General features: G+C 58.8%; 2 protein-coding genes across 3 annotated transcripts; one reads left to right on the top strand and one right to left on the bottom strand.

The window, feature by feature from the left end:
• The first annotated feature begins 2,760 nt into the window (after positions 1-2,760).
• Positions 2,761-3,972, top strand: NDUFAF3 (NADH:ubiquinone oxidoreductase complex assembly factor 3). The gene is made up of 5 exons (XM_038186023.2): positions 2,761-2,901; positions 2,998-3,190; positions 3,310-3,376; positions 3,475-3,575; positions 3,679-3,972. Exons 1-5 carry the CDS (start codon positions 2,846-2,848, stop codon positions 3,772-3,774), a joined length of 513 nt encoding a protein of 170 aa, XP_038041951.2. The 5' UTR covers positions 2,761-2,845; the 3' UTR covers positions 3,775-3,972.
• A 1,380-nt stretch (positions 3,973-5,352) lies between these two features.
• IMPDH2 (inosine monophosphate dehydrogenase 2) lies at positions 5,353-17,140 on the bottom strand. 2 transcript variants are annotated; one of them, XM_038186009.2, is made up of 15 exons: positions 16,979-17,140; positions 16,784-16,832; positions 16,571-16,672; positions 16,359-16,433; positions 15,772-15,978; positions 13,613-13,700; positions 12,172-12,371; positions 11,082-11,172; positions 10,349-10,444; positions 8,958-9,029; positions 6,682-6,825; positions 6,374-6,518; positions 6,146-6,289; positions 5,730-5,813; positions 5,353-5,614 (listed from the first exon to the last, which is right to left on the bottom strand). In XM_038186009.2, exons 1-15 carry the CDS (start codon positions 17,074-17,076, stop codon positions 5,593-5,595), a joined length of 1,617 nt encoding a protein of 538 aa, XP_038041937.1. In that variant the 5' UTR covers positions 17,077-17,140; the 3' UTR covers positions 5,353-5,592. The 2 variants fall into 2 exon arrangements, with proteins under 2 accessions (XP_038041937.1, XP_038041938.1); XM_038186010.2 differs by lacking the exon at positions 8,958-9,029.
• Positions 17,141-21,809: the final 4,669 nt, after the last annotated feature.

Consider the following 21,809-nt stretch of genomic DNA (forward strand, 5'->3'; position numbering starts at 1 on the left):
CACCAGGGCCCCGGGGGGGCCGGCAGCGGCTCCCCGCAGGCACCCACCCAGCCCCAGCCTGGCTTCCTGGTGGGGCCGTGCGTCACCCGTGCTGCAGCCCCATGCCCCGGGGCCTGGTTTGTGGGGAGCCGGTATCCAGGAAGCGCCCAAACCCCCATCCGTGGCAGCCCGGAGCACGTGGGCCCCCCACCGCCCTTCCCTCCGTGCCGTGGGGGGGCCGCTCTGCCCGCAGGGCCCGAACCGGTTCCTCCGGGGCTAATGTGCACGGCAGGGCGAGGGCGATGCCGGCGGCGCAGCCCTTTGTTTGGGTGCCCTCAGGAACCCGGCAGCTCCTCCGTGGGTCCTGCAAATCCGAAACTTGAAGTGGGGGACACAGCCCCGCCGTGGGGATAGCCCCCCCAGGCAGCCCCCGAGCTGGGGTGCTCCCTGCACCACCCACAGCCAAGAGGTGATCTGAGAATCGCTGCTCACACCAGACCAACTGCTGACTGTCCGCAGGGCAGGAGCCGCCCAGGACCCCCTGCTCAGCTGCCAGGGGGGGACACATCCATGCTGGGCTGATGTCCCCCCCCCGGAGCCGCTCGATGGGGCCTGTAGAGCAGGGCTGGGGCTGGCTCTGTCCATCTCCATCACCAGAGCACCGGGGGGGGCCCAGCACATGGCAGCGCCATCCTTGCGCAGCTCCTTGCAGCAGAGGAAAAGGGCTCCTGTGCTCACTGTGCAGCCCGGGGGGGCTCTCAGAGGTGCCGAAAGAGCTTTGGACAGACACGACATCCCCGATGGCTCTCTGGCTGCGCGCTCAGCGGGAGTGATCGTGTCATTCCAAAGCCGTCTCTCTCTGGGGGCTGGATCCTGCCCGAGCACCGCTCCCCCCGTGCTGGCACACGGCCTCCTGCCGCCTGTCGACACCCCGGGGTCGGGGAGAGCCCCGCACGGGCTGGCGGTGGCACGAGGCTCATGCAGCATCTCGGGACCCATGCGCCCCAAAGCAGGTGGCCACGTCCGTGCTATGGCCAGGAGCTGGAGGCCACCGCTCGGCACGCTGGCCCTGGTGGCTCATCCCCAGGAAGCGAGCCGCTATCTTTACCCATCAAGAGCACGAGCCCACCGGAGAGACCCTGGTGCATGGGGCTGAGCCACGAGGCTGGCTGTGATGCCCCATCGCACCCCCCTGCTCAGCCCCACGCAGGGGTTAGAGCAGGGTGAGCGGCGTGAGGACGGCGGGTGCACGGCGGTGGCGGCTGAGGCAGAGGCGGGAGCGCGGGTAACGAAATCCCAGGGCAGCTGGGCGCAGCGGGGACAGCTGCTTTTGGGATTCCGTTGCCCGCGCCGGCGCCGAGGAAGGACGGGCATGGGGGGCCACCGCCCTGCACCCGGCTCAACCAGGCCGAGGGGGAGAAGGGCGACTTACCGCCGGGGTGGAGGAGCCGCACGGGGGCCGTGGCCGGGCCGGTTGTGTCTGGGGGTGCTGGGAGAGGTTGTGCTGGGGTTGTGTCGCTGCTCCCCCCTCGCTGCGGGCCAAGTGCCAAGGGGAGGGCCACGAGGAAACGGCTCCGAACAAAGCCCCGGTGGGGCAGGAGCATCTGGTGCCACCGGAGCAGCCCTCAGCGGGGCCCGGAAACCTGAGCCGGCCCCGAGGGAGGGCACCCGCCTCGGCACCTGTGCCAGGGGTGCTGGAGACGGGCACAGTGTGGCCCCCCCGCTGCCACCAGCCCTGTGTCACCCGGCCCTGGCAAGGAGCCCCTTGGGCACCCGGGGAAATGAAACCGTCCCCTGCCCTGCGGGGAATCCCGACGGCTCCCCTACCCCGTAGCAGGTCCCGGTGTGCTGGCGGGAGCGGTTCCGTGACCGACACCGGGGGCTTCCCGTTACTCCCGGCCCTGGCTCCAGCCCCAGGCAGGTGGCATGAGGAGGGGGCTGCGGCTCCGTCCCGGTCCCGGCCCCCCACCACCGTGCCCCCAGCTCCCCTCCGAGCACAGCACAGACGGGGAAACGGGAACTGGGGAGGCCACAGCAGCACGGCGAGGCTACCGGGGCTCCACCGTGCCACGGGGCGACACTGGGGCTGCCCACCCCGCACCGGGGGCATCGCCCCCAGCCCCACAGAGCAGCGGGAGCCCGGTGGGCACTGCCAGCACCGCCCGGTGCCCACTGCTCCGGGACTGAGCGCCCCTCTCTCAGCGGGACAGCCCCGGGGCCGGCTCCCCACGGCCCCCCACGGGGCTCCGCGCCCCCCGGTCCCCTCCCCGAACCCCCCGGTGCAGGGTGGCCGAGCCCCCCCGTCCCCTTCCCGGTGCGGCACGGCGCTGCCCGCCGCCGCTCACCTCCACCCGCCGGGCACCCGCGGCTCCGGTGACCTCCCCGGTGGCTCGGGGCCGTGGGGACCCCCCCCCGGGGCAGGGCCGGGGCAGAGCGGGGAGCCCCGCAGGCAGCGCTCCGCCGCCGTGCCGCCCGCTTCCCCTTCCCCGCCGCTGCCGGTTTCGGTTTTGCTCCGGAGCCGGGGCCAAAGCCCGCCCCGGGCGGACCCGGAGCCAGCGGAGCCGCCCGCTCCGGGAGTCCCCGGCTTCAGCCCCGCTAACGGGACCCCCGTTATCCCCCCCCCCCCGGTGTCCCCCCGGTGTCCCCGCCAGTGCAGCCCCGACCCCTCCCCACAGGTGCCGGTGTCACGGGCTGGGTGTGAGGGGGCGAGAAGCGATGGTGGCGGTGGTGTTTTTTTTTGGGGGGGCGAACACCCCCACACGGCCCCGAGCCCACCGGGGGCGCCCCTCGTGGGGACCGGGCGGGATATGGGGGGGGGGGGCACCGGGAGGGGCGGGGCTGCACCCGCGGCCCCGGCGGCCACAAAATGGCGGCGGCGGCGCTGAGGCGGCTGGGCCGGGAGGGAGCGGGGCTGGCGGCACGGTGCGGGCTGGGGGGACATGAGAGGGACCGGGGGGGCTCGGTGGGGGTCCAGGGGGGGTTTCACGCCGGTACTGAGGCAGCCCCGGTTCCCCGCAGGGCGCCGTGGCGCGGTTACCGGCTGATCCCGGCGGACGACGAGCTGTACCAGCGGACGCGGGTGACGGTGCTGAAGCCCGAGAGCCCCGGCAGCGCCTTCATCGAGGGCTACAGCCCCCGCGGCTTCACCATCAGCGGCAGCGTGGTGGTGGGGCCCTGCGCCGTGCTGCCCCGCACCATCCTGCAGTGGAACGTGAGTGTGGGATGGGAACGGGACCGGGAATGGGACCGGCACCGGGACCGGGAATGGGGTCGGGACGGTGCCGGGGTCGGTCCCGAGCCGCCCCGTCCAGCCCCGTGCTATCCCCGCAGGTCGGCTCGTGGCAGGACATCTCCTTCCAGAGCCTGGCGCTGTTCCGCCTGCTGGAGCCCCCGGTTGGTACGTGGGGAACCGGTACCCCCAGGGGAAGGTGTTGGGGGGCTCGGGGGGGGCCACTCCAGCCCCCATCTGCCTGCCCCCGCCGTGTCCCGTTGCAGAGGTGCTGGTGCTGGGTACCGGGGACAGGGTGGAGCGGCTCCATCCCGCCGTGCTGAAGCAGATGCGGGCGTGCGGGATCGCCGTGGAGGTGCAGGACACGGTGAGGGGGACGTGGGGGTATCCCGGGGGGGCAGGCGGGCTGCAGGGAGGGGGTCGTGGCCCCTTCACCCTCCTGACCTTCTTCATCTTCTTTCCTCTCCCAGCCCAACGCCTGCGCCACCTTCAACTTCCTATCGACCGAAGGGCGCCTCGTAGCCGCCGGGCTCATCCCCCCGCGGGGCACCTACAAGGAGGGCTAGGTGCTGCCCGCCTCCACCATGGATTGAGCGCCTCGTCCCTCGCCTGCCAGGCATGCAGGGGCTGCTGTGCTCCCCCCATTGCTGCTCCCGAGGGAGAAACGCTGTGGGAGGAACTGGAGGGTGTGGGGAGAGGTCGGGGCTGCACAGCCCCCGGCACGCTGGGGGGTCCCCCAGGAGAATACACAGAGTGGAAGTACAGAGCGCTTGTCTGGTGGTTAATGCACGCAGAGCCACATGTGCCTGCTGCCAGCAGTGCTGTTGGTGCAAGCACAGGTCTGCGGCGCTGCCTGGTGGTGTCCCTGGCCTGCCCGAGGCTCTGCTGTGGGGTTTTGTGTTTGTGGGGTCCCTGGGGAGCCCCAAGCAGTTGTGGGTTACCCACAGTGCTTGCTCTCCCTCTCCCTGTGGGCTTGAACAGCTCAAGCAAGGGATACGGAGCAGGGCACAGAGGGGATGCTGCTGCAGTCCCTGGCCTTCAGTCAGGCCCTGGATTAGCTTTGCTCAGCGAGCTGGCTGTGCTAATTAGTGTTTGCCACTGATATGATTAGTTTGTAATTCAAGGCTCTGCTTTTAGCAAGTGCAAATCTAATTTGACACTGCTGTTCTACAGAGCTTTTTTTGAGGCACTGTTAGAGCCACAAAGCACGGGGGTAAATCTAAAGTTGTCAGCAAGAGGCATGTTTGCTCTTGGGGGGGGAACTGCTACAGGTGTGAAATACCTTTGGCAGCTGGTGCTGCAAGCTAACCTGGGCGGGCAGGAGTGGTTTGATGGGCAGTCATGCAGAAAAACAAACCTCCCAGCGGTTATGGGCCTGTTGTTTGGTTGGGAGCCTGTGTTTGAGTTCACTGTCCACGTGCCTGCCAGCAAACACCCACGGCGTGCCCCTGCCAGAGCCCTGACGCCAACAAGCTCCTGGGGCAGGACCGTGCCCCCAGCACGGGGTTGGTGCGGGGCTGGGTGGTGCAGGGGTGGGAGATGTTAGGGGACGTTTAGGGGAGGACACAATGATGAGGAGAGCACCCAGCCTGGGAAAATACAGCTCTGAGGGGCCCATGGGTGCAGGCAGGTGTGTGTCTGCACGCTTACACAAGCACCTACACGTCGCTGCACCAGCCAGAGCAGGGCCCGCAGCAGTTTGGCAGCTCCCAGCAGCGGTTAAAGGCCCCGTGACAACCCATTCTTTTCCTGCCCAGGGGCCACCCCTTTCCTGCTCTCAGCCAGGCTGGTTTGTGAATGCCCTGAGCTGCGATAACCATTCAGCCCTATCAAGGGACTGTCCTTTCCTGAGTTTCCCCTCAGTGCCCCTGTGGGGACGTCAGCTCCCCTTAGTGGCTTGGAGGGAGATTCCTGACTTCTCAGTGACACCTCAGCAAAGCCCCCTGGAGCTGTGACAGTGCCTGGAGGCACACAAATATATTTATTTTTTTAATGCTTCTGAACTCAGAGCACTTCCTGCCTTTTCACTCATGCTGTTCCTCCACCCTTAAGGGTACAGGATGGGAAGGACAGCGCCAGCGAAGGCAAATTTGCAAGGGCCGTACAGAAGGGAGGGCTGGCTTGGGCTCTGGACACACACCCACTGCACATCTTTTCCTCTTTTATTGTAAAACACGGCCAACACGTGCAAGGCTCTAGCCACCAGCCCAGCTGCACTGTTCCTGGGTAGGTGGCAGAGCCTTGAAGGTGATGATGAAGCAGCCAACAGACACAGGGAGCTCCAGGCAGCCCACAAGAAGAATGGCACCTCTGCAGCACGAGCAGCTCCCACGCGGGGTGGCACAGGGCTGGGTGGCACAATGACGGACACAAAGGGGCCTCCTTCAGAAGAGGCGCTTCTCGTACCTGCGAGGACAGCAGCAAACCAGAGAGACCTTTTACCGACCTGAAAGGGCCAGAAGGGCAGCTAGGAACACGAGGTGCTGAGGGCTGAGCACTGGCCCCGGGCAGAGGCACTTACGAATGGAGGCCGTGAACCCCTCCTTCCACCTGGGCAGATGTCGTCCTCTTCTCGAACTTCAGCTCTCCTGAGTACATCATGGCTCTGAGGAGGAAGCACAGCCAGTCAGGTGCCAGAGTCCAGAGAAAAGCGGCTCTGACACCTTCTGCTGGAGCAGCTGGGACTAGGCAGGCACTGCTTCCTCCAGCTGGGGCCAGAAGGATCGTTGTGGTGCCCCTGAGAGCCAGGCAGAGCGAGGTACCACCACATTTGGGGCCCAGTCCACAGAACATGCCACAGGAGACCACGCTCCTGCAGCTCTGGAGCTGGCAAGTGTACCAGGCAGAACGCCCTGCAGCGTGGGCACAGCCCACAGAGACCCCCCAGGGCAGCACCATGTCCTGATCAGGGACAAGCAAGCGAGGGGAAGCACTCACCGGACTTGGGTCAGGCTCTTGGCACCGATATCCTGGCAGGAATGCTGGATCCCAGCAATCAGGTATGGAATGAACTTGTGGATAGAGCCCTTATCCTGCACCGCGCCAGAGACCCCCTGGGCCACTTTGATTTTGTCTGTCTCACTGCACAGGAGCAAAATGGAGAAAGTCTGTGAAGCAGATGGGTCCCAAAAGCTTGCTCTGCTGCCCCAAAGCACCATCGCTCACCTGAAATAGCGGTTCTGGCTGCCCAGGTTCTTGTCCATGGCATCCAGTGAGCCCATGCCGCGGTATTTCTTCAGCCGAATCCCATCCGAGAAGAAGTACTCGCCCGGGGCCTCCGTGGTGGCAGCCAGCAGGGAGCCCATCATCACTAGTGCAAGGGATCACCAAGAGCAGCGTGTCAGCAGCAGGAGGGCCCCCAAACCCTCGAGGTGACGGGCACAGCTCCAAAACTGTCAGGTGTGCACCCTTGTGCCCAGTCGAGCGCCGTGCAGAGCCCCTGCTGGGGGGCTGCCCGTGTGCCGGGTGCTCACCTGTGGAGGCCCCGAGTGCGAGAGCCTTGGCTATGTGCCCCACCGTTTGGATCCCTCCGTCTGCAATCACGGGGACGCCGAACCTCCTGGCGTATTCAGACACCTTGTACACCGCCGTGGCCTGGGGGCGGCCGCACGCCAGCACTACAGGTGGGGAGAGAGCAGAAAAAGGGGGCTCGGTGCCGTGCAGCAGCGCGTCCCCACCCCAGCAGGCCCTTCAGGCTTGCAGCACACACATGCTCCAGCACTCAGGAACGCACAAATCCCCCGAGGAGCTCCAAGGGCTGTGGTGACCTGGGCTCTGGGGTCTTCGGGGTAACACTGGGAGCGAGCCAGGACTCCCAGCTCCTCCCAGTCAGGCAGGGAGCTGGGGAAGAAAGCGGGGCAGGCTCTGAAAGCCCCTCTCCAGAGCACCCCATGGCACATCCCGCCTCTCACCCCTCCTCCTAGCAGTGCCAGCCCTTCGCTGTGTGCCAGCAGCTGCCCGGTGCGCCCTGGCACAGCGAGGCAGCTGGCTGGGAGAGAGCTGATATGTGTATATACCCGTACACGTGTTTGCATATAGATATAGATAATCTGCACGCACACACACAAACACACATGCAGCAGTGGAAAAGGCAACGGGCAGGATGATTAGACGGCGTACAGGGAATCATTTTTGTTCCTGCCTCGCGAGGCAATGATCATTTGGTGGAGTTTAGCTGCCCCACGGGAGGGAGTTCGTTAGCTCCGCATTTACCTGCTCTTCCCAGTCGCTAGCAGTTAGAGGCTTTCCACTGAGCATGGAAGGCTTGAGGGAAAACCAGCACAGGGCATGTCTTGTAACACGTTTGTCAGCTGCAGGCATGCAAGTATGCTGAGACAAGCTGCTCTCGTGGAGACTTCCCTTCCCCACAATTAACTGGAAGCCTTTTCTTCAGTCACAGTTAGTCTGATACAGCGGATAAGATTACGGACATGCAGGATTAGTACTTCAGAGTGCAGACTCCAGGTGTGGTTTAGCCTGCTGGCAGCAGCACTGGCAGCGCACATCCCTGACACGTTTGCCAAGGCCAAGAGGCTGCGATTGCTCCCTTCCCAGAGCTCAGCAGCAAGTGCTGAGAGAGGGAAGGCAGGCAGAGATCATGAAAGAAATGGTTTTAATCGAACAAAACTGCGTCAAGCCAGGTCTCAGCCAGCCAGGGAGTGTCTGCCAGGTACAAGATGAATGGCGTTAGGCTTAAAGAGATGGTCTCACTTGGTACCACACTGCTAAAGGCCACGTTGGGGCTGCAAAATGCTGCAAAGAAAGAGCTCTGTGGAGAGAAGGAAGTGATTCGGGAGGGTCTGAAGCCTGGGGTCTACGTGACTGTGCCATAGACGGAACCAGGAGACGGAGCCTGCGGAAACCTCACGACAGCCACCACTGAGACCAGCCCTTTAAGGAACTGCTTGGCTCGGGGCCCCTGGGAGCATCACGCTGCTCTGGCTGTCCCAGGGCCCAGCGCCACAGCTTCCAAGTGCAGGCTTCCAAAGCAGGGTTCAGAGCACGCACACACCAAGTAGTGGGGGTGAGGGTTTGTCTTTTTTAGCCTATCTGCAAAGGGTGGCCCTACAAGATCAACCGCTGGAGAAAACCTTCCAGGATCTGTAACAGAAACCCCGTTCCCTCTGAGGTGCTTCAGAACAGGGAAGAAGGGCAAAAACCAAGGGTCACCTTCAGCGTCTGCTCAGGCAGCATCAGGGAAGTGCCGAGCAGACAGAGCTGCACCCTGTGCTTGGGGGGAGCCTTTCTCTCCCTGTAAGGATCAGGCATCAGCAGGGAAAGATGTGGTCCTGGTATGCAGCTGCCAAGCTGGCCACGGGCAGTCCCTTTGTGACCCCAGGGGAGCCAGCTTCAGGCACAGCTCAGCCAGTGCACAACTTCCCCACAACTGGGGCCAGATCTGGAGGAGGATCGAGGACTGCTTGGGGATTGTCTCCTGGTGCTGGATCAGCAGGTGCGTGCCCAGCTAGAGAGCCAGCAGGTGCTGCCAGGAGGCTCCTGGACTGGATTTTGGAGTGGAGGGTGGCCAGGCCTGAACGCCATCAGTTTTGACAGCTGGGACCCTGCTTTAGGAATTCAGAAAGGCTTCTCAGCTTCAATTTCAGATTCAAAACCAGTATCCAAAGCCACAAAACCCCAAGTGCATCTACAGCTAAATTATTCTCAAACAAGCAGTAGGGCCATGTGCAGCCAAATCAGGGTCCTGCTTCAAGACACGTAATTAGGGTTGGGAACAGGGCAAGTGACTTACTATAGGTGCCCGTGACAGTAGAAGGGCATTTGGGGCTGTGGGACTTTAGGTCTGGAGGGATCTTTGGAGCAGCTAAACAAAAACAAACACACACATTTTAGAGACAGAAGAACAGCAGCAGAACAAAGGACCCCAGCAGTGACCTGCGACTAGGCAGAGCATACGGTGTGGGACAGAGCTGACCTCACAGACCCTTCCTAGCCCGAGCCAAGCCACAGCCAGTCCCAAGGCAGCCAGGTCCGGCTGTGCGCAGCGCATGCTCGCCCTGCCCCAGCAGCCATCCAGAGAAATAACCCACTAACCCCGAGAACCAAAGCTCTTGTCCTAAAGAGGGCCAAAAAACCTGGTGGACTGTGGTTAAGGGTTTTGCAACCACATCTGCTGTGGGGTGCCACGTTCTAGCTGTGCTCTGCTCCTTCCCCCAGGCCAGCACCCAGCCCTACCTCCTGTGGCACCCTCTGGAGAAGTTCACTGTGCTGCAGAGCAGAGCACGCCTCTGCCTCGGGGCCAGAGCAGGATGTGAGCACCCTGGTTCTGCTCCTGCTGTGGAGGCATCGCTCTGATGCCGGCTGGGAGGCGGCCAAGGGCACCGCAGCCTCCCCGTAGAGGTCACCTGGGGCAGCCTGCCCTGGCTGGGAACCCCCCGCAGCAGGCGAAGCAAGAGCACAGCCCAGGCCCAGGGCTGCTCCACGGCTCCACGCTGCAACCAGGGGAGCACTAACGCAGCGCCTTCACCCGTCGGCCACCCTCTTGCTGCCTCCCGTGGCAAAGACCAAGGTGTTCGCACCTCACACTGCCCCCTCTGCCCCTCCTCACCTGCCAGGCTCAGAACATGAGGACTCAGAGCAGCCTTCCTGTAGGCCTTGGGGACGCCCTCTCCGCCTCTTAGCTAAGGGCAGCACTGCCTCTGCCCAGCACAAGCTCCAGCTAACCGCAGAGACAACGGCCAGAAACCCCGTTCCAGCCTGGAAGTCGCAGAAAGGCATCGAGCCCAGCAGACAATACTCAAGCACCACGCACACTACTGCCAGGGGGAAGGGGAGCAGAGGGCCTGGTGCATTAAACCCGTCCCCACGGCTGCTTTTGGGGACGGAGAGCTCACGCAGAGCCCACCCCACCCCGAGGCAGCGGCTCCTGCCGGGCAAAGCCACACGTGCCACACCTGCTCTACCCAGTGAGGGTCAGTACTGGGAAATGCCTTTGCTGCTGCTGCCACCCCAAAGGTTTGAGCCCAGGGATGTGCGTCCTGGACAAAGGGGCAGGAGCCGGCCTGCTGTTAGACGCTGCCGTCGCAGCGGGAGAAGTCTGTCCGGGCTGGGCTGCTTTTCAGCAGAGTACCTCTACGGAATGGATGTCTTCAGCCTATCTGGGAGACAGCCGATCCCTCTCACCTTCCTGCGTGATGCAGATGGAGCCACTGCCCATCCCGACCCTCAGGGCATCGACCCCTGCGTCAATGAGGTTCTTGGCCTGAGCAGCGGTCACAACTGTGGGGAGCAGAAACCGGTTGGAAGAGAGACAAACGGATCCGTGCACGACACTGCTCTGCCCTGGTGCTCACCCCCACGGCTGCACACCCCCCCCTACACCAGCTGCGTGCCCGTGCCAGAGCCAGGGCTGCCTGTCCCCTGCCTCCCCGCCTCTCTGCAAAAGCAGCCCTTGAGTTCTGTCCCAGCTGCCCCCGTTAGATGGGATGACAGCGGCCTGTCAGGCTACCTCATACCCAAAGGCTGAGGGAGCTGGGGGCACCACCTGGTGCCAAACACCTTTGAGGCAGGGAACGTTTCCATTAGATCTCTGCAGACAGCAATATTCAGTATTATTACCCCAAATTTTAAATTGGTGTGTAGAAGAGGCTAAAGTATAGGCTCTTAACTAGAGGCTACCAAGCAGTGTAGCACACTGTGCTGCAGAATGAAGGTTTCAAAGTATTTGCAGCAGTGGCAGCAGCAGGGTACTGCCCTGTATCTGCAGAGCGGTCTTCCTCTATCCCCCAAGCCAGACGACACCATTTTAAGTGCAGACATTTACCAACTGGCTCATTTCATTCACGTCCCTGCAGCACCCTCTATGCCTAAGCAGCAAACATACTTCAGAAATGGGAAGTCTTCAACACATGCCTACCATTTCCTCCGATAACTTGTAGGTTGGGGTACTTCTCCTTAATGTATTTAATCATGTTGATCTGGAAGATGGAGTTCCCCTGAGAGGAATCCTGCAACAGAAAGAAACACAATTTCAACCAACATTTCTACAAAAAGATTATAAATACAGCTCTGGAAGAACCTCAGATCTTTACTGTGCTTTCTGGGATCTCTGCTAAGCTGGCTGAGCACCCAAATATAACACCCCAAGCTGAGCACAGAACCAGAGGAGAAGCTGCTGTCCAAACAGCAATGTACCTCCCCACGTGAGGCAGTTTTATCATAAAGACTTCAGGAGCATCCTTCACTCTAAAATCCTGCAGCTTCCCCACTACCTGCAGTAACAAGCAGCAGGTCTGGCTGCACTACGAACCAGCTGCTCCACCATCAGCCTCGTCTCAAACTGCAGGTGAAACAAAGGCAGGAGGAACACATCCCCCCTGCCATGCAGCGGAAATACCAGACGTCGACCACCTAGCGATCGCGCCCTGCCAGTCCGCGGTGCCCCAGGCAGTGTCTGTTAAACATTTCCAGCTGCAGCACTGCTCAGCCCTGCCCTCAGAGCAGGCAGATTTGCAAGCCAACAATCGATGAGAAAACAATGTGCAAATACCAGCAGGGACTGCTGTGCCCGAGAGCTTACAGGCCAGAGCGGAGACTGGCAGAGCAGCTCTGAGCTGATGACCCTGAACAACACCAGGCAGAGAAGCAAACAACAACAAATGCTGAACAGTTGAAGGAAAACTGTAAGTCGGACACAGAAAGCTAGTTAGAAACATCACAGGATGGCATCAACTGACAGCATTTCTCTTCTCAGCCTTTGGAACTTTGCCATATCCTACATATTCCCTGGAGGCCACACAAATTCCCAGGCAGGAGGAATATGGGGACTCAGACTTGAATGAAACCAAGAGGTCAATAAATGGTCACATTCTAACACTTCTCACTACAGGTCCCTTTGTGACTGCTCTGCTGCTGTCCCACTGTCAGAGGGATTTGTCGGCACAGGATCCCCAGCCCACCCAACCCTTGGGGCCAGCACTGGCTCAGCAGCACCCCTGTGTGCTCACCAGCACCACCGCGTCCACGCCAGCCTGCACCAGGAGGTCCAGCCGGTACTTGTCGTCCTCGTGGGTCCCGATAGCGGCGCCACACAGCAGCTGCTTCTTGGAGTCCTTCGAGGCCAGAGGGTAGTCCCGGTTCTTCTTGAGATCCGTGCGGGCAATTATGGCCACCAGCTCGTCGTCCTCATTAACAATTGGCAGCTTGCCTGGAAACAAACAGAGAACATCACCAGGCGTTAGCCCTGGAGCATCAGGCAGGCAGGAACTGGCGAGGAGGTGGTGAATCAAAGAGGTGGTATCAAATCTGCTCCTGCCCCCTGGTAATAGGGTTAGCATAACCAACAGTAAGGGAAGCATCCATAACGTGCAAGCAGGCTGCTCTCCCATCACCTTCCCTCCTCCTTTTTCCCCCTCTGTGGTGTCAGGGCGTGGGGACACCCATTAGCAGGGTAATTAAAGCCATCAGCATTATTAAAGCCCAGGTGCTGGGTTGACACAGTGACACCCACCAGGGAAGGGGATCCGTAATTGCATGGGGGGCACGGGTCTTGTAAAATCAAGCAGCTGCAAGCCCTGAGTGGGACTCAGGCCAGAACTGCTGCTGGATGGCAAAAGCTGCCAGTCCCAAGTGGCCGGGGATGGCTCCACCATCTTCTGCTGCCTCTGAGGAGCGAGGGGATCATGTTCTCAGGCAGAGCCTGAGCCCGGGTTAGGATTATTTTATCGTGTGCTCATTATTAAGAATCTGACCCCATCTGCCGAGGGCCCAGGTGGCTGAAAAATCCGTGTAACTGGGAATAATCCCTGTGAGCGAGAATTCTGGGAATTCTGTGCAACCGTGCTAAGTGCTAGAAATTGTAGATAACAAGCCATGCTGATTGCTGACATTTTTATGCAATAACAACTTTCTAATTATAACCACAACCCTGTGGCCAGCCCTTGTTCTGCCAAGGATCCATAAATGAACCTGCCTGTCCTCACTAGCGGCGGGTGGGGGTGCCAGCAGGCCTGGCTCAGCAAACAAACCGAGGAGCGGGCAGGGCTGGAAGAGGACTCAGTATTTTCACACTTACTGTAGGAAAAGTGCACCTTTGTAATAATTAAATCCACGACACCGTGCTGAAGTCAAACTACCAGCCCCAAACAGAGCTGAAGCCCAAACAGAGCTGAAGCTGGTGGCAGAACCAAAGACATGTGGCCGGACAGCCAGGCGTTTTTCAGTCCCCGGGCTGCCAAGAATCCCCCAACTTCAAACAGCTTCACGATGAACGCACGTGAACTCTGTACCCTGGCAGAGGGCTGCGGGCACTCTCTCCCCGCTCTCCTTCCCTCGTGTTGGCACGCAGCCCCTCCGTGTTCCACCCCCTCAGGGACACGTGCCCCCTCTCTCCCACTGCTGCTCCGCGCTCCCGCAGCTCTCCGTCGCGTCACAGACGCTCGCAGGTACCTTTTTTACTCCTCTGCAGGATTTCATTTGCTTCTTTCAACATGACGCCAGCTGGGGCCACAACAAGGTCCTCCCGCTTTGTCATAATCTGGTGGGAGGGAGAAGATCAAGTCATACAGACTCCCGCGCACGGATCTGAAAATACCAAACCCCTTTGCCCACGTGAAACGCTCCACAGACAAAAGAGCCCACAGCCCAGCAACACGCCTCCAGACACGCACGGGAACAGCCTCCAATGCTCCGTCCCCGTGCGAGCGGTGGCCAGATGGGATCTGTCACGCTCAGCCCCCAAACCCATCGGTGCAGTGAAGCCAGGAGATGGCAGAGGGCCTCAGCAAGCCGAGGGAGAGCACCCGCGAGCTCTCGGATGACCCTTGCTTGGGATGTCACCCAAACAGCCTCCCTTTTAATAGGGCATGGGCTTTTAAGGGCTGGAGATGCTTCCAGAGCCCCCTGCTGTCCCGGCAGAAACGCTGCCCCCAGCCCTGTGCTCGCAGCAGCCCCCAGCACAGGGCTCTGGCAGGACTGCTCAGAATAGCCCGCTGCTGCTGGGAAGGTCACTGGGGCAGAGGAGCTGCTTGACTCCAAACAAACACGCTCACCCACGCTCGCCCTGACAAACAAGCACCAAAACACAGCAGAAAGGCAAAGGGCAACGGCCGCAGCTGGAACACAGGGATATCTGACACGAGATACAGAAAATAGCCTTCACCGTGACACCGAACGTCAGCAGGGTGGCCCAGAGCAGTCCCAGCTCCTGGCTCCATCCTTGGAGACAGCCCCAGGCAACCTGCTCCAGCTGAGGGCGCCTCAGGCAGGGGGGCTGAGGAGGGACCACGCGGCCCCTTCCCACCCACAGAACTCATGTGTGATGTTTCCATAAAAAGGTACCCGAGAAGGCCAGGCAAAGCTAAAAGGGCAGAATGAACCTCAAGGAAGGGGGTTAGTCACACACAGCAGAGAAAAGAGGGGACATTTTAGTTATTTGTACCACAAGAACAGATACTTTTCATCAGGGAAGACGTTTGCCCTGCCTGCATCCACCCAAAATCTTGCCCCTGAAAAAACCCACATCTCAGGAAAAGCCTGGGAAAAAAAAAATATCACAGAAATAGCCAGGTGTGCTCCCTACGTCTGTGGGATCTCCCTGAGCTGCGTGTTTAACTGGATGGCAACGCAGGGGTCGGCAAGACCACTGCTGGACCTCGTGTGAAGGAAGATCTAGGGGACCATTCATCCACTTAGCCTCGTCTGGTGACAGAGGCAAACGTCAAACCCTAAGAGCAAGCTTCCAGCTCCACGATGCTGAATGACACTCGGGAAGGATGAGAGGAGGTTCTTGTGTGGCTCTGCTGAATGGGTCAGCACTGTTTCAAAGAGCCACGCACACTTTTAGAACCTGCTCCTGTTGTAGGGTTTCTGTTAGGGGTATTTATAGGAGATTTCAAACCAAACAAGGATGAGCATGTGATACCAGGTTTGGTCAGCAAGAGCTAAAAATAGTCGTGAGTCAAGAGCAGCAGCCGGCCCCGAGGCACCGCTGGTGCAACCCAACAGCACGCAGGTGTACGGTTACGCAGCTCGAGTAACAGCACCAGAGCTAACGGGAATCAACACCGCGCTGCACGGCGTGCTCCTGCGAGAGGGGAGTTTGGGAAGGCAGCATTATGAAAAGGAAGCCATCAATCTTCAAGTTCAGGGGGTTATTTTAAAAAGCCTGTATGAGACATGAAGGAAAAGGCGATCCAGAAAAGGAGGAGCAGCGCGTGGGGGATTGCTGGGCTCAGCACAGCTGCCGCAGCCCCAGCCCACACCAGACACTACGCGGGACAGCGGCAGCAACAGCGGGAACTTGTAAACCAAGGGGCAGCACCAGCTGTGGGGAGGAGGGCTCCCACAGCACTGAGATAACCCCGCAGGAGGAGCTGCACAAACACCAACTGCGCAGCCACGCTCGTCCCTGCGCTGCAGGAGTCACAGAGGGGATGTAAGCGAAGGAGATGCTCTTGCCTGGAAGCCCAGAGCAGCCCTGCAGAGCTAACACGGAGCCTGCTACCTCCATCCAGCTGGCACAGCCTCCTCACGGCCATGCACCGGCCCCTCTCCTCACCACAAGCCTCGCTGCTTCCTACCATAACGCCCATCCGACAGGTGCTCACCTCGCCCAGAGGCAGGTCGTGCTCTGACTCCTTCAGGAAGTCGATATCTCGGGATGAGATGATACCAACCAGCTTGCCCCCCATCTTCCCGTTGTCCGTGATGGGAATCCCGCAGAATCCGTGACGAGCTTTTGCTTCAAACACATCTCGCACTCTGTCGTTGGGGCTCAGCACCACGGGGTCTGTGATGAATCCTTGCTCGTATTTCTAAAAAGAAAGATTCAGCAGTGCTGCTGGGCCGAGCACAAGTTGGACGTGCACCTGGCGGATCATGGAGGTCTGCAACCACCCCACCAACAGGATGAGACACAGAGCAGCACCAAGGCTCACTAGATTCCCAGGAGCTCCTAGAATAACCTCCTTGCTGAAATTAAGGGGAATATTCCCACTCTGCCCTCAAAACCCACGCTGGGCACAGGAAAACATGCAACAGGCGCAAACGGTTTGCACGTGCAGCCGCACCAGCACCACCCCCGTGAAAAAAAACAGAGCCCCCACCCCCCTAACAGCCTCCCCTGGTGGCTGTGGCCCCTCCAGCAGAGCCGTGCCCCCCGCCTGGCCGCGGGGAGCCCCCCGTGCCCACTCACCTTCACCTTCCGCACCTCGTTGGCCTGGAACTCGGGGGTGCAGTTGTGGTGGATGAACCCGATTCCCCCGGTGAGCTGTGGGGATACGGAGGTGGGGGTGAGCGGCTGGCGAGGGGGGCACGAGCCCTCCCTGAGGGCACCCCAACAGGGCGAAAACCCTGAGGGGCCCGATGGGGCCAGGCCTTGCCACGAGGTGCCGGGGCAATGCTCACCGCCATGGCGATGGCCATGCCCGCCTCCGTCACCGTGTCCATGGGCGAGGAGACGAGCGGCGTCTTGAGGGTGATCCGCTTGGTCAGCGCCGAGGTCAGGTCCTGTGCGTGTGGAGGGACAAGGGCTGAGCGGCGGCGACCCCAAACCCACAGGATCTCGGCCCAAAAAAGCCTCGTGTGTGTCCCCTTACCCCCCCCGGGGCCCGCACTCACCACCTGGTCCGCCGTGAAGTCGATGTAGCCGGGCAGGATGAGGAAATCGCTGCGGGGACGGGACGGGGAGAGACCTCAGCGCCCAGCCCTAAACCCCTTCAGACCCCCCCCCCCCAAAACCCCTTCACACCCCCCCCAAACCCCCTTTAAACCTCCCCAAACCCCCCGAGCCGCTTCCCCCGGCCCCGTCCCCACTTGTAGGTGAGCCCATCGCCACAGCTGAAGAGCTGCTGCGCCGTCAGCCCGTCGTCGGGCACGTAGCCGGTGCCGCCGCTGATGAGGTAGTCCGCCATGCCGCCCCGCTCCCCGCCGCGCCGCCTGCCCCGCTCCGCCCCGCTCGGCACCGACGGCGGCCGCCAGGGCTCAGGCGGCACCGCCCCGCTCCCCTCCCCGCCTCCTCCCGCCTTTTCCCCGCCGCCATGGGGCTGTGGGGACGGTGTGGGGACAGGAGGAGGGAAGGGGAGGTTGAGGTGTGGCGCTGAGGGGCGGCAGGGGGGCCCCTCAGCGGGCGCGAGGTGAAGCGATGGAAATTCTGCCTCAGTGTGAGGAGGGCTGGGTGCTGTGAGGTGGTGCAGGTTCCTGCTCTGGAAGTAGCCAAAACCTGCCTGTGGATGATCCTCAGAGGTCCCACCGAATCAGGCATCAGCCTCGTGGGTGTCCCCTTCCCCAGAGCCACAGCACCACGCCACACGGATCGGTGATCCCCTGGCAGGGGCTCGGTGCATCCACACATCGCCCTCCTGTCCGTGCCCCCCAGAGAGAAGGGGCAGAGTCCCACCAGAAAGCAGCAATCCTGAGTCCAGCGTGAGGCATTCCCCCTCCTGGCAGACCCATCGGGGCACCAGGAAAGCTTCACGTGCTGTGTGCTTACAGAAACACCTCCGAGAGGTCTCGATACACCAGGGAGCGATCGGCCCCTTCTCCCCCTGCTCTGCTGTGGCAGTCTCTCCAAGGCAATCGAGAACGTGAACCTAAGATGTTCAGGAAACAAAAGAATGGTGTTCCTGTACCTCCACCTGTTTCTTACTGCAGTAGATTAAATCCTTGTCCAACGATCAGCAAGTAGCCTTAAGAACACGTTACTTGTGTCACCCACCCACAGGGCACAGACCAGACTGGGCTGCTCAGGTCTCCTGTGGAGCTCAGAAGCAAACTCATTGGGTCTCACCAGCAGTAATCCGTTCAGAGCAGAGGCTGCAGCTTCCAGAAGTTACGGATGTTTCTGGTCAGACTGCGGCTTTGTTTCCAGCAGGAAAGGAAGGTGCATGTCTAAGTGCAGGGCTGCTCCCTTTGCTACGAGGAAGGAGCAGCGTGGGTTCCGATGGCCCTCACGAAACCAAGAGGAGGAGGCCGTTGCTGAGTTGGGAATCAGTGACATTTCAAAGCTAAAGCCAAGAGACTGGTAGGGATCCCATTACTGTGAACGCCAACATCAATGCCATCTCCTTCCTACAGCCACATGTTAATAATGCCTGTCATTAGGGTGTGCCCCGAACTGCCCAGGATTTCACTTCTGGTTCCCTGACAGCCTCCTATAAAAGACGGCATCTCACCCTGCTTTTAGGTAATCCCTGGGTCAAGTCTCAGCTGAGAGTTTTCACCTGTCCAGCCCCCCATTTCCCATCATTTGGGGTTTGCTAGGGCCATGGAGCTAGAAGAAACGCACTGTCCTCCGTAGCAAACACTGTGCCTAGGCTCACACCCCCTGCTGCAGGAACCAGCAAGGACACCGAGAGGCTCTTCCAGGAGGCCAAGCTCAGAGACACCACCTTCCAAGGAGAACTCTGCCTGCAAGGACACGCACTCGAGTCAGCGTTACCTGCTATGGGATCAGCAGAAGTGGAGGCACTGTGCCAGAGCAAGATCAGTTTAACTGGCCTATAAACCCTTTATTTTAAATAAGGACAGTGCTGTCAAGGTTTCTTAGCCCTACCTGGGAGGCTCAACGCTGATCTCAGCTGCGATGCTAGCGCACGGGCACGGCAGTAAATAGGCAAGTTAGCTTCTGTTCCAAAGGAAACACCAGGCAAAGTTTAATGGTTCTCAAACAGACTACAACAAAGGCTGCAGGGAAAAACATTTTATTTCCAAGCAGATTACAAAGAGCAGAGAATATAAGAGTAAAATTAAATTAAAAAAATAGTTGAGTGCATCTCTTTAAAATGATTTGTAGTGTGAGTTACTCACGGGGCAAAGCTACTGGAGAGTTCTGAAGGTCACTTTGCAGGATGCCAATCACATGTGCTGTTTAGATCAGGGTCAACACGGGAGGGACAGACAAGACGTATTTTGCATATAGGCTGCACACTCATTATCAAGCGAGGCTCTGGGCTGCAACTGGACCCTGCCTTTCTGAGACATCCCCTCCACCTTGGTCTCTCCTGCAGTTCCCTCGAGTTCTAGACACGGTTTATTGCTGCTGTAAGTGGGTTCGATCTGCCTCCCCATCCTGATGAGCTCGAATAAGAACAGAGAAGCAGGCAAACTGCTGCTATGCACAGGGTTGTAGAGGGAAAGCGACTGCGGCGCTGAGAGCTGAGCTTCAGCCGCTCAGCGGAAGGGAACCGACAGGTGGGGGACACAGCAACTGCTGCAGAGACTTGGGGCAGCATGTCAGCGAGACTTCTGGAAGAAGATTTGAGATGCTTCTTAAGGTAGGAAGATGCTCGGGTTAGCACTGCCAGCAGTTGAGAAGGGTTTTTCATAGGCATTGGCACCAGTGAGACGGAACAGGCTGAAACGACAGAGTAAGGTACGTTCCCTGGAGTATTTGAGAGGAGCAGCTCCAGCAAGAAGATGGGGAGAGAAGTCCCGTATAGGGTGGAAGACAGTTTATATCCCACTTTAACAGTGATTTAGGAGCCCAAACACTAATCGCAAGTAAGTCACTATTAAAATTGGATAAGAATGCAGTTTGGTTAGACTGTGCAGAGCCAGTTAGTGTCTAGCAGCACTCAGATCAGCAAGAAGATGAGCAACTACAGTATTACGAAGGCCTCCACCCCACGTATGCTCAGAGGGCTCATTTCTACCACTTCTGGAGCTGTTCTTACCACTGTGTAGGAGGCCCGAAGATAGCCTAATTCATTCAGAGTACACCAAAGCAGTTGGTAGCCCTGACGCAGTTGAGAGCAAGACTCTTAATTCCTGCCCTAGGAGCAGCAGCGCAGAAGAGGATTCTTATTTAGGGATCATAACAAGTCTTTTTAATTGGCCCAAGGCAAGATCTACTTCAGACCTTGTCTCCTGCCTGAAACCCAGGAGATCTCTGGGGGTAAAGCAGCCAACAGACGAACGTCCTGTTAAGCTACGCCTAGACTGTTCCCTTCACTCACCGCTCCAGGCAGGAGCGAAGAACCACTCTAGTTTACTGCCTGCTGCTTCAGCCATTACCACATAAAGAAAACGCTTGAACTCTTGAAAGTGAATGAAAATCTAATGGTGCCATAGACAAGTGTGTAAAGGGCTACAAGTTTCTGTAAGAAAGCAATGCTATTAGTGTCAAGAGCGAGGACAACACATGAGTAATGTCAGAGTGTGAGGTGCTTTACAATAGTCGTACTCTGCTTTCTACAGTTCCTTTCATACCACAGAGACAAGATGGGCATAGTTCAAAACCAACAATGCAGGGTCTTCTAGCTTGACTTTTTCAGCTTTAGTTATTTAAAGATTGACGTATTTTCAGCCTGTCTCATACAAGGCAGAGGGCACGGAGGGTTCTCATTTAATATATACACGCATACAAGAGCTAGCAGTTTGGCACTCTCGGAGCCTAGGTGGAATGCCCTTTAAGCAGCATTCAAACAAGCTGGTTATAGGAAAGTGTTAAAAAGCTATTTTACACATTTGACTGGGAACACTTCCCAGAACTTGGATAGCAACCCCAAGCCACAGCACTCGTCTGTGCTACTCTGTGCACATCTTCCTATGAGCCCCTAAAAGGGAGCAGATCCTGTTCTTCACTATCAAAGAACATAGTATTTATACCCTAGAAATACTGTACCTTTTAAACTAGCTCCAGAGAGCCAGACTAGAAGCCAGGCCCAGAAAAATAATCCTTAAATCACAGTATATCGATTGTCTCTAAAAATAGGGAATGAAATTAACACAGTGGACGTTCTGATGAGACGGTACACAACAGCACAGCAGTCCACTTCCAAGTCAGCAAGCTCATCTCCTATGTAGGTCTGAACAACGAGAAAGTAATGGAAACAATTCAGTCTATCAGAACAAAACCAATCATTAGGAGATCTCCACGGCTACGTGCCAAGTTCCTCCACTCCTAAGTGGTACAGTCCAAGACCAAGGAGAACTCGTCTCCTGCTAGGATTTTAGATCATCCTGCTATTAAGGGTAGTAAGGAGAGTGCACCAGCTGGAGTTTTTTAAGGTAACGTGGAATTCTGTTTCTTGGGAAAGTTCAGCTGAAATATCTGCTCAACCCTAACCTGAAACTGCCCTAATATTCCATCGAGTTATTCCAGCTTCTGGCAATTTTTAGAATAAGTGACTCCCAAAGCCGCTTAACTTGTACACAGCACCTGGCAGGTGACTGCCTTTCTGATGGAGACAAAGCAGCAGGCTCACACAGCACTGCAGGCATGCCGGAGCTAGTTTCAGGTGCAGTAGTGCAGAGCACACACTGGGACTTGAGCACAGGTGGTCAGTCTACAGTTTCTCTCAAATCCTTGATCAAATATTTAAGTTAGGGCCACAGACGGACACTTCAGTCGCTAAGGTACGGTGAAGGGATTAGAGGCTTCCGACAGCCGAAGTGGCACCAGCAACCCTGACAGTCTCCCTACCAGGAGGCAGCAGCTGACTTCCCATGGCCGAATTTAGCTGAAGGTGAGTTTCCAGCATGACACCGCCCAGGCACCATCGTCCCAACGTACCCACTGGCACCTGGGCACCAACCCAATGCTACTTTCCCCCTGCATAACTCTGAGGTGGGAAACTAAGCTACAAGTCTACTTTAGAGTGCAGGTACTGTAAGTAACAGCGAGCTGCTACCTCACCTCTCTGCG

The sequence above is a fragment of the Anas platyrhynchos genome, chromosome 13, assembly GCF_047663525.1.
Source record: "Anas platyrhynchos isolate ZD024472 breed Pekin duck chromosome 13, IASCAAS_PekinDuck_T2T, whole genome shotgun sequence".
Classification (NCBI taxonomy): Eukaryota; Metazoa; Chordata; class Aves; order Anseriformes; family Anatidae; genus Anas; species Anas platyrhynchos.